This window comes from Miscanthus floridulus, chromosome 19 (genome assembly GCF_019320115.1).
Source record: "Miscanthus floridulus cultivar M001 chromosome 19, ASM1932011v1, whole genome shotgun sequence".
In the NCBI taxonomy this organism is placed as follows: domain Eukaryota; kingdom Viridiplantae; phylum Streptophyta; class Magnoliopsida; order Poales; family Poaceae; genus Miscanthus; species Miscanthus floridulus.
In genome coordinates, this window is record NC_089598.1 from 27623234 (window position 1) to 27635325 (window position 12092).

Below are 12092 nucleotides of genomic sequence, written 5' to 3' on the forward strand. Positions count from 1 at the left end.
AATAGAAGCAACAGGTCATGCATAGTTGATGTGAGCCACTGAGATAAATAGGAGACAGATGAAATACTATTTTATTTTCTGGGCATCAGTTTAGAACCGGCGTAAGTTCGTGCTTAGCTCTCTATTTTCCTGGAACCACTGACAGTTAGCCTCACTGCAAGGGGTGCCAGAATCGACTTTTCCATCTTCTGGCATCGCTCAAGCGACACGTTGCAGAAGGCCTACGGAGTACTGCTCAATGACAAGATTCCCACGCAAAAGGAGGTGGATTAACAGGTGGCCCGTCCTTTCCTTCGCTCTGATAGGCGGAGCGATATATCGCACAGGCAGACCTACAATGATGACTGGTGCGGCCTTGCTGCTGGATACCGAGGAGGAGAGGACTTGCAAATGCAAGTCAACGTCCGCTGGCTCATATGAGCAGAGCCTCCACATCTAGCTCGCCCCTCTCCTTGGCCTTGCTCGCCGATCCGCTGCAGTACCCACCGGAGCCGGAGATATTGGGTATCGAGGCGGTCGGATTCCATGTCCATGGCCTGAGCTCAGCATCTCTGCTGCCACTCGTGCCATGGCAACGACAGGTTTGTCTGCGCTCCCTATCTTTACCGCTGGTCATCAGCTCGTTGTGCTGTTGCAATTTGCAGAGCTGCTAGTTCACTTCTGCCCCTTTTGCTTACCTTGGTTTGGGTGTTGTTCCGTGTTCGCTGCAGCAGCTCTAGCTGCTTTACCTCCTAACATGTACGACTATAGATAAAACTTGAAAAGTTACACTAATTAAGGATTGGAGCTTTATCGCCTGCTACCTGCATACATTTGTCTTCGTTTGGCCTTCTAGACCTCGTCTCGTTTAATTTGGTTGCGTGTACTGATGGAACCACTGGGGGATCTAGAGTAGGTCTGGGTTACGGCCTATGGCGAAGAGCTTCAGCAGCTCTAGGTTTTAAAAACAGTTTCAGTTCATAAAATCCAGCCAAACGTTTTTTTATCGGAATCCTGCCAAACGTCTTGCCTCCACGTAATCCAGATCCAAAAAACTGAATTTAGAGGTCAAATCCATGAATTAAATGGATCTCCTCACGGGTGTTCAAAAACTAGAGTTTTCATTTTTTGTGAGTTTGGAAAAAATATCCAATCACTACAACAGATTACACAAGTGTTTTTTTCCTTCTATGATTTCCCGTCGCTGGACCATCAGCCGGCACACCACCGCAGTCAAAGCCCCGCCGTTCAGCTTTTTCAGCCTGATGAGGGAGGATAACTTCTATTGAGTGTGCAGTGGATGTGGTCGTTATACCCACGACTGCATACGCCTCAGGTCTAACTCGATCGAAAAGACTAATCTGACAGGTAGAGGTTGCCTCGTCTAATGTGTTGTGCCCCCGATTAATTTCTGACATGGGATTAGATAAACACTCTCATGGACGGATCTACAGGGTATGGCATACCCTGCAGATCTAGCATGTATGGAGTATATATACATGTATATTTATTTGTAGTAAAACAGAAAAACTTAAAAAATAACTAACTGAGGCTGCGCCGTGCGACGTGAGGCCTTTTCATTTTCGAGACCCACGACCTCACCCAGTGACACGGCCTATACCAGCTACAGCCCGGCCTACGGCCACACGATGTCACTTGGAAGGACCCCACACGACGGGACTTTATGATAGGAGTCCATCGATCCAATGCCGCTGGGTCTTAGATCGCCGCCATCTCCGATCAACGGAGCTGTACACGAGCTCAGGCGAGGCTACGAGGACATGACGTCACCACTAATCATGATTAAGATGGTCAGATTGAGGATCCACCCCAGCTACTTCGTTGCTGCTGGTCGGCTGCTGTGCGTGCGCGACAACGTGCTAGGCATAGATCTCGACTGCTAGCTGCCGAGGTATTACATCTCTGCTTTTGTCTCTTCTCTTTTATTTTATGTAAAAACATAAAGCCTGTTGATATTGCTAGGCAACGGCAATTGTTGATTGGGTATTTTCTACAATGATTTAGTGAAAGCAAAATTAAGAATCTGTTAAGAGGCATTTTTAAGTGAATAAAGATAATATAATCGAAACATTCACATCCCTTAGAAAACAGTTTAAAAAGTCAGATAAGTAGTATAATAAGTCTCTTACATACTCTCTTTTATGTTTATATTTGGGACTGTTAATATGACGTTTGAACTATTTATATTAAAATTTATGTCTTTCAGTTTCATACTTATCATGTAATTTAGTGTGTGTATATCAAATTACGTTTAATTTTATAATTATTACCGAATTGAGAAATGGTTTTACCGAATTATATATGAAAAAATTTGGACGGCATACCCTGAGTTTAAATCCTGGATCCGCCACTGAACACTCTAAAAGTGGAAATGTCTCTATAGTAGGGTTAGTGTTCTAGAGCTGGCTTTACGCAACCAGAGTTCCCTCAGAAGCCCTTATTCCAAAATTCGGTACTGATTCGTAGAGCTTGAGCTTGGGCCAGACATGGCCTAGGAAAAGCCCTTTTTCCGGCCCGAAAGAGGTCACCACCCATGATATTTTTTGGCCCACCAAATGTGACACTAGGCTAGGCTGCATCAAGTCGGGCTACCCATGCAACACAAACCGTTAGATTGGCCTTGAGTTTTTCATTGGATTATGTTGCTACAACACCAACACACACAGCCTGTATGTAAAGATGAGACTAGGCCCGGTATGAAATATAGATGGGCTTAGTGGTAGCACTGGTGAGGACCAAGCTCAGCCCAAATCCACTTGTTCAATCACGCCTACGTATATACCTTGTCATACACTCTTCATATATTTTCCTGTGCCCTGTGGCCGTTTCTTCGTGGTCCTCTGCGAAAAAGAGTTGTTATGGTGTAGCCCTGTTCGGTTGAACTTATCAGGCTTGTTTATCGGCTATGGTATAGTGTTTTTCTCTCATAATAAATTAGCGAACAATATTTTTCAGCTTGGCTTTTCAACGAAGCAAACATGACACTTTGGAGGGCATATAGAACATAGAAGCAAAGATCAACTGATTCACACAAAAAAAAAATCAATTGAAGCCCCTAATTTTGACAAAAAAAAATCGAAATGTATGGCAGCTCAAATCAATTAGTCTATTGAGATGACGGAATAGTTTGATAGGTTTAATTTATATGTGTGTCACCACACAATCACTAAAGAAATTTGATGCTTGCCGCACATAGGCAGTCACGCAGAGGAGTCGTAAGGGGAGACCCTGACCCTGGCCCTGACACACACACGTGTCCACAGTTCGCTTGATGCTGACCGCCGGAAAATCTCGTCCCTTATCTTTAACTAGCACTGCATTCGGCATCGCTTTACCCTTTTCGGCTTCAAACTTTAGACGGCAGCTTTGGCTAGACGCTGCCTTTTAAGCGTCACTGTCATCACTCCAAAACAAGCTACTCCTTGTAAAGAACTTTGAAGCTATCAATACAAAATGCCAATGACAGGAACTAGAAGTGGCACACGAGCGCCATACACAAACAACGTACAAGACTCAACCACTCCCTCCTTTTATACACCTTTAGCTTGGGCCGGGAAGCTTAGTCTGATCAGTGATCTCTCCTGCCATTATATCAAGCACCGAGAACCACCCTACAATTCCATCCTCCTCCCAGCAGCTCTAAACCCTACGACCACATTTTACCCCCTCTCCCCGCCTACTCCAAACCGCCCTTCCCCCTCCCTCCGCGCCTCGGGATCATCCACATCCGAACACCATGGTGAGCGCTTCCGCCGCCTTCGGCTTCGCCTACCTTTACCTGTGTTTGGCCTTCGCCGCCCTCGAGCTCTCCACCTTCCTGGACCCGCAGTGCGGCGCGGGCACCAGCACCACGTCTACGACGTCCGCTCAAGCCCCACTGCTCCACAGTGCGGCCGAGGTTTTGCCGCCGTTGGCTGCGGTGGTGGTCCTCTTCGTCGCCGTCGCGCTCACCTACCGTCACCTGATGAGTCGCCATGTCGCCGCCGCTCCCGTGGCCGGCGCGGGCAACGGGCAGCTCTCGATCTCGGGGCTTGTCATGCTCCAGCTGTGCGTCTCCGCTGGCACGCTCGAGTTCACCCTATTCGGGCAGGCCGCCGGAGGTGGTGGTGCCGGTCACGGCGCGCTCGCCCTGGCTGCTCTCCGCGCGCTGCCTGCCGCGGCGACGGGCACGTTCTTTATCGGGATGATGTTGATCATCGTCGCGCACGTCCGAGCCGGCGGCGAGGGTGGCGGTGGTGCCGTCGACGCAGACGGGCAGATCCAGGGGCTCCTGCGCCTCCTCGCCAAGGTCGCGGCCGGAGCGGCGGCGGCACTCGTCGTCTTAATGGCCATGGCCCTCACTCTCCACGGAGCCAAGTAAGTTTCCCCAAACTCTACCAGTCGCTGACCGACCTCGCCCTTCCCGGCTGCACCACCAGCCCGCCGTGCGCCCGCGCATCCGCCCTCCGCCCCCCGCACCCTAGGTTTCGGTACCGCAGCCCCGCCTCCCTTTCCGCTTGCCGCCTCGGTGTTCCGTGCCCCCCGTGCCTCTTCCCCGGCGTCCCCGGCTCCCCGTTCGCGCCCTTAACCCCAAACCCCTCTTGTCGGCACGCCTCCGCCTAAACCCCGTTTTCCGTCCAGCTCCTCCAACTTCGTCAGGTGGCGCACCGACCAGCCCGCGGCCGCCACTATGACCTAGTCAACCATGGTACCGGCTTCTATAGCCGTGGGAGACGAATTGAATTCCCCATCTGGCCGTCTCGGACCCCCAGACCTTCGCCCGCGATTCGAGCTTCCTGCTGACCTCGTCGCCATATGCTGCGCGGAGCTGGAGGTACTAGTAGCTCGCTCGTCCGAATAATGCGCGTAGGAGTCTAGGAGATACAGTAATATGCTTCGCGGAGAGACAGGCAATATCCTATAGCGATCCCGGTGACTCGATCGATCGGAGCTGTTGGTGGTGCCGGCTACAAGTAATGGGGTGTGTGGTTGTGCAGCTTCTGTCTCCTACGGGACGTACACTCTTACAGCTAGCTGCTCTCCTCGTCCATGGCGAACAACTTCCGAATTTCCGATCGATTCAGTGAACAATTCAGAGTTTTAGACTTCTTCAACAGCAGCATATACGCTGCGCTTGTATGTCTTTGGTTGTCACGGGGAGTTCCTTTGGTGGTGGTGGTGGTGGTGCCTGCAGGGCGCCGCAGCATTGCCGGCCGTTCGCCACCATTTGCTTTGCTTCCGCGTGCTGCTTCCCCGAGCTGAACCTTTTAATTTCCCCTAGAACGGATGGATGGTTAATGATCATTCAATCACAAGCCTTTCATTACACATTTATACAGTCCTCTTACAATTGACCGTTTCCCTTTTGCGATGTTCAAGATTGGTGGTTACATATATACAGACGATTAAACATATAATGTGGGCAATCTTGTGTGTCTTGCAGATACTAAAGCATGGAAGTAGGTGCTGGCCGGTTATATTACAATTTACAATCAAGGTTCATGGTGGGGATACATATCCTGAGATTGACACCGGCCTACACACAACAGACTCCAACGAATTTTCCTATGTGTAACTCAGATGGATATTATGTAGTACTCCTAAATATGGTTGTTGTGGTTGCTTCTTGCGACTCAGCGAGTGCAGCCAGCTGTGATATTTTGAGCTTTTGTGTCTATTATTGTGGAAACTTGCCTTTGCATTTGTCACCATTTCGTAATTCGTACTATCAGATATGGAAACGTGGTTGACTAATACTGTATGATACAGTCTTCTGTGTTGGTGAATGTATCTGATGATTACTAATTTTACCAATTTGATTTGAGATTCTTGTGTTGGTGCACTGGCATATGCAAATGTGCAATAAATGCATGTGTTGGCTTTTGCCCTTGGAATGAACCTTGTTTCTTTCCATATACAGGTTGAGACTTGGCAGCTGAGATTGAGTCTCCTGAGAGAGGAGTTGATGCAGGTTATGCTTCTTCAAAATTGCAGATTACATCAATTTGGTATTTCAGGTTGGCTCAGCATTTTGGGGGCTTGTTGGTGTAATTATCTAGTACTAGTTTGGTGGTTCCTATTAGTACCTTCTGTTATATGCTTCTGTAAAACTTCTCCTGGCTTCCGTTTAAGCTATGGGGGTTACTATACATGCACTTTGCTCTAAAAGGATTTTAACGAGTGTTAACAATTTCTCTGAATTATTGCTTCTATTGTGTGTGCAGGCAGCAATCCAGGCCTAAGCCTGTCAGCTACATCTTAAGCATATCATCACCGCCCAAAGATGATATATGATGTTGTAAGTTTTGCCTCTAAACCTATCAAATAGTAAGACTCTGATTCATCACTTAAGGTGTCTTTCCAGTCTTGCTAATGAGGAGTTAACTTGATATGTGGCAATATATAACCGCAGACCAAATATTCCCTAGTTGCATCTAGTCTCATGCTTGCTATAAAACTTGCTTAGCTCTGTTGCAATCTGGTTGTGGGCTTGTGGCAAAATCTTGTTGATCATGCTAGTTTGTGAGATTAGTGATAGCCATGGGATTGCAGATTTCTGTAGGATCCTCTCTTTGTTTTGCTCGTAATGGTATTTTTTTAGAGTCCTTTGAGTTTTCTTTTCCTTTTCTGTATTTGTGATAACAGAGATGGTGTTTTTTACTGTTGTCATGTCCAGGACTCCAGCTGGTATGTAGTGGCCAACACGGCAACACATAAGCATATTCGCTCTCAACTCCATCTTCATCGTTTCTCTTTCGCCTCCAAATCTGACTACAGTAAGGCACTAAGACCATGGTTGACTACTTATACTTCTTTTGCGAGTTCTAGGAAGTTAGTCGCATCCGGTGCCATCTTTGCCTGGTACCTAAACTTATCTAATCACAATTGAAATATATATTGTGGCAACCTACTTCTTGTTAATTATGATATTTTGTTCATCTTATAATAAGAAATATTCTTTTGTAAGATTGGTAGTATGAATTGGACTGTGAGGTTATGCATACTCTACTGATTTTGTCGTTGTCTTACCCGTCCACCATGGAATTGTTTTGATCCTGGGTTATGAATATAATAGGTCGTGTTTGTCATGAACTGTATGATTTGGCAACAAAACCTGGAAAGTACCTGACGCAACTTGGATTGGATTCTCCTTTTTCCTATATGAACTGCTGACTTTCTGTGAGATTCTGAATATAAGTAACCTCATCTTGCAAAGGTTGTTGATGCAGGTTGATAAGCCTTTTGCCAATGCCAAGAGGAAATCGAGCGCGCTGCACTAGTTGTTGCGTAGCCGCACATGGCATCGATCAATGCATCATTCCCAGCCCGGAAGTCGGAAGCGTGTGGTCCGACGCGCCAAGCGGCAAGGCTGCTGGGGTCCCTGTCTCCGTTGGGGACTCGGGGTTTTGCCGTTTTGGCCGCTCGCGCAGGGAATCCCTGTGTCAGGTGCCGCGTGGGGATTAGGAGGATTAGGCTGCGTCTGCGAGAGTGGGAGCGGCTAAAGATGGCGACGGGTCCCGATACCCGACGGGTATTTGATCTATTAGAGAACGAGGATGGGATCATATCTTTATCCGTAGACATCTAAATGAGCAAGAATCTATCTCCGATGGATATAACGGGTACGGGAACATTCCCTGTTTATCCGTCCTCGTTACCCGTTGGAGAACGCGACTATTTAAACTGGCGTACGAGTATCAGATCCAAAGAAGCTCAACGTAGATATTTTGGCCCAAATCCACGGTTCCCACGGCAAAGTGCTTGCAGCCGCTCTTCTCCCAATCTGCCTTGACGCAATCTGCCTTGACGCGGGTGACCCATGTGGTTGTGCCACCGTCGGGGCCGCCGGTGCCCGCAGGCACGCGAATGGCAATACATCTGTCAGTCGTTTGCCGTAGGGCATGGGGTCTGATTTTTCAAGGTACCGATAATACTGGGATGTTTGCCATCGGCTCCGTCACGCTTCCACGCCGTTTGAATTGGAGTTGAGGATTTCAGTCAAGGACGCCACTTTTACAGCATTGGCTAGACAGCCAGAATCAGTGAGTACTTTCGATGGTGCTAAAGCGCCTCGACCAGGTGCATTGTACTGACCTGCTACTAGATCGCCACGCCAAGCAAAAAACCACAGGGACCAGCCGACCAGGGCCAGTCCAGCGCCAACATCACGCAACCTGAAAACGAAGTCACACCCACACCAACCGGCGGCGAGAAGCCGTGCAGCCGGCCTACAGGAATGTTCGTCTGGTGTAAGTCGGCTGAAGCTGATTTATTGTTAGAGAAAAATACCATAGATTCACCTGATAAGCCGGCTGATAAGTCCACCGCTCACTGCTGTGCCGTTTAACGCTACGGTCCTTCGCATTAAAATCGCTTCAGTTCAACTGTGCAGCGGGTTGCCAATTGCCATGCATGCGCGACATGCCCAAGCTATTGCCTGCGTCGCTCGATGTACTGTCAAAACGAAGGACCACGTACGTGTTCCGGTGCATGCTGAGATCCGGGTGATTGTTCGTGTATTCATTTTTATTCTACATGCACAGTGAACTACTTGGAGTAATGTTGCTTTTCAGTCTGTTCGCTTGCTCGTATACGATCGTGGATTATAAGCTGAAACATTATTTTTCTTTCACAGCAAACCAGCCAGCAGTAAATAATCCACGATCATTTCCGACGAAACGAACATGCTGTTTTTTTTCATACGGAGGTTTAAGCAATTGGATTTGTAACATGGAGGTTTATGTTAGAGGCTCAGAGCACCCCTTTGTATGATTGTATCTAAAGCCATTTTGGACTCTATACTAGTTGGACTACCGTGTTGGGCCAGCCTCATGTCTACCCTTTTAAGAAAAGGATCACCCTCGACTACTGTGTAAGTTCGATTTAGCTCCCTCAATATGAAAATCGGTTTTTTTAGACTCCTCCAGGTATTAAACCGTCCGATTCACCTCCCTAAAAAGTTTTGAGAGTAGTTTTGGCTGATGACGTCAGCCATCCTACGTAGCCCAAGTCATATACGAGGGGGGTAAATTGCACTTTCACGGTAGTTTATGGAGGTCAATTAGACTTTATAAAAAATTATAGAAATATTTTTTTGAAAAATTATCTAAATATTTTTATACAATAAATATGCATTAAAAACTAAAATTTGATTTATTATCATAGAATTTGTTTTAACTTGGAAAAAATATGGAACTAGTTTCATTTTTTTCCTGAAACCATGTTGTACCTTTTTTGTTCCATTCTTAGAATTATTTTAATCTTATATGGTCTCCTAAATTTGAATCTAGGCCAAATACGAAATGAAGGATACAGACCAAGATAAATTATTGCAGAACCGCAGCATTGATCGTTGTGCAACTTGACATGCAAACTACCCAAAAATCCTATGCGACAGTGTCTTGCTTAGCCATCAAGACATGCATGGGAAAATCCACATAAATCATATAATTCAAACTCTTATTGCATATTAGAAAAATGTATCATGTGGTTTAAATTTGTAGCAACGTTGCCTTCTTCAGGGGACATCACGAAAATGGCGTGTGTAGACTCATTATGTGACTTCTTAGCCTCCCAAACTGACTTCTGTTACTCGGGCGACAACATCCCAATGGACGCAAACACTTCCTTTTTTGTCGTAGCCGTTATAGGTTTGCACATGCACCGATAGCACATGATTCAGCAGGGAGGCAATTTGGACAGGTTCAAGATGTTGGACTTCATGTGTTCCCTAATTTCACGATCTAGATTATGGTGTCTAGCTCATAAAAATATAAAGCATGATTTTAGAAAAAAATGAAACTGGTTTCATATTTTTCTAAGTTGAAACAAATTTTCTATGATTTTCTTAATATTAAATCAAATTTTATTATTTTTAAATACATATTTGTTCTAAAAAATTATTTGATTTGTTTCAAAACTTATTTATACAAATTTTAGTAGCATAATTTTAGGAAAAATATGAAACATGTTTTATATTTTTCTAAGTTAAAATAAATTTTCTAATATTAAATTATATTTTATTATTTTGAATGCATATTTATCCTAGGAAAAGTATTTGGACATTTTTTTTAAAATTATTTCTAATTTTTTGGTTAAAATCTAATTGACCTTTCTGAACTATCATGAAAGTCCAATTTACCTCTCTTGTGGCTGACTTGGCGCCACGTCAACCAAAAATCACTCTTAAACCCGCTGAGGGAGGTAAATCTAATGGTTTCAACAGTTGGAGGAGTCTAAACAACCAGTTTTCTAATTGAGGGAGGTAAATCGAACATATGCAACAATTGAGGGAGGTGAAATAGACTTTTCCCCTTTTAATAATGGCTGATTAAACTTGTAGGGCCATCAGTGTGGCAGACCCGTCCGAAATAACACACCTTCGGAGACGCTCGTCTTCCACCAGACAATAAGCACCCCGAAAGCGAGATACTTCGAGCAGTTCCGTCGATCACACCCCAAGAGAGAACTCGAATAATCCACGTTTTTCCTCTGGGGTCCAAAAATGAGAACGGGTTTATAATACTTAATCCATTTCATACGACCAGAGTTCTTATAAATACATTATTATAGTACCAAGTTCAGAGTACGGAATTTAAATAGCGGAATTAAAATAAACATCTATTGGTAATATACAAGGATCCGTCTGTGTCCACCAGAAGAATCCTTCACACAACAGCTACTCGTCAAGCTGCACCAGCAACAGGGGTAAATAAACCCTGAGTACACAATGTACTCGCAAGACTTACCCGACTAGTGGGAATAATTTCCTGACTTCAAAGGATATGATAAGCTTTATGATTTGCTGGGTTTTCTTTTTTTGTAGAAAGCAATACTAGTAACGAATCCTTATGTATGTTTCTTGTTAGCAGTTATGATTAGTTTATTATCTAACCATTTTAGGTAAGCACCAGTTCTAATCAAGAGTTGAGTAAACAGATCCATTTCACCATCTTTGATCTTCCAGTTCTTACTATAGTGCTAGATTATAGACAAGTCATACCAAATTACGCAGCGATTTGTGAATCAATGTGCCCAGCTAGGTACCCTGAAACACACGCCCCACTTGTACCCCAGACACAAGTAGGACCAACCCATCACTCTCCTGTTAAGGGGTTCAGGTCCCCGTCCAAACTTGGACTCCAAGCCCCCACACCTGAGTCCCAGACTTAGTGTGGTGCTTAGACCTCCCCATCCCTGCCTCCAATCAGTCAGTCCAGAAAGAGCCGGAACCCACAACAAGAGAGCAACAAGCCTTCTCTGCTTCCATAAACAAGTATGTGCTCAAGATAATAAGTCTGTGACCTGACTAGAATCCAATGCAATGGTCAGTCCTTAACCGACACGAACAGAGAAAACAGTGTAACCAAGCTATGCCTCGATGGCCACGGGACACAACCTCTTACACCCACCAATACCCATACCATATCTTTGATCAGTCTCCATTGTTCCTTTCACCATTTTATCATAAGATTGATAATAATAATCACCTATTGTGAGTAACGACAGGTTACTCACGCTATCGAAAATCCTAAGTATAGTAGCTACTCGACATATACTAGTAGAACACATAGATAGGTATATCTATGCATATAGTTTCCATAAAATGCCTGTAACGTAAATGCACATCACATATATATATTCAGTGATCATTTAAAATAAGGGTTATGCACCAGGGCTTGTCTTGGGTAGGCGTGGTGTCAGCAAGGTTAGCAGCTGATGGCTCTGGAGCTCCCTCCTGGAGGAGGATCTCCTTCTCGTACTCCTCGATTATCTCCTCGTACTCTGACTCGCCCGCGGTCACGAACTCTACCAACTAGTTATCTACATGCATGAAATAATGATGCAAGGCAACAACAACTCTTAAAATAAGAATACATCTATCAAGCCACAAAGCTCGCTCTAATGACTAAAATGCTAAGTTACCTATTATTCCCACTAAACAGGTATGAAACATTTCATGTATTATCTTAGTAACTAAAGGCATCCTTATTCTTATTACCGATTTAATATATATACTAAAACAAGGAGTACATAGCTACCCCATTTCTTAACTTATTCTAAGGCTACAAAAATTATAGTGAGCACCTAATAATCTAATGAACCTACTATAA

At 45.0% G+C, this 12092-nt stretch overlaps 1 protein-coding gene across 2 annotated transcripts; it reads left to right on the forward strand.

The window, feature by feature from the left end:
- Nucleotides 1-356: 356 nt before the first annotated feature.
- Nucleotides 357-7099, forward strand: LOC136529409 (uncharacterized). Of its 2 annotated transcripts, XR_010777280.1 has the most exons (3): nt 357-581; nt 5423-6277; nt 6656-7099. XR_010777280.1 is itself a non-coding variant. In XM_066522479.1 (2 exons), the coding sequence occupies exons 1-2, from the start codon at nt 3737-3739 to the stop codon at nt 5427-5429; spliced, it is 627 nt and encodes a 208-aa protein (XP_066378576.1). In that variant the 5' UTR covers nt 3480-3736; the 3' UTR covers nt 5430-5735. The 2 variants fall into 2 exon arrangements, 1 of the variants encoding a protein (XP_066378576.1); XM_066522479.1 differs by lacking the exons at nt 357-581; nt 6656-7099 and adding an exon at nt 3480-4356 and having other exon boundaries at nt 5423-5735.
- Nucleotides 7100-12092: the final 4993 nt, after the last annotated feature.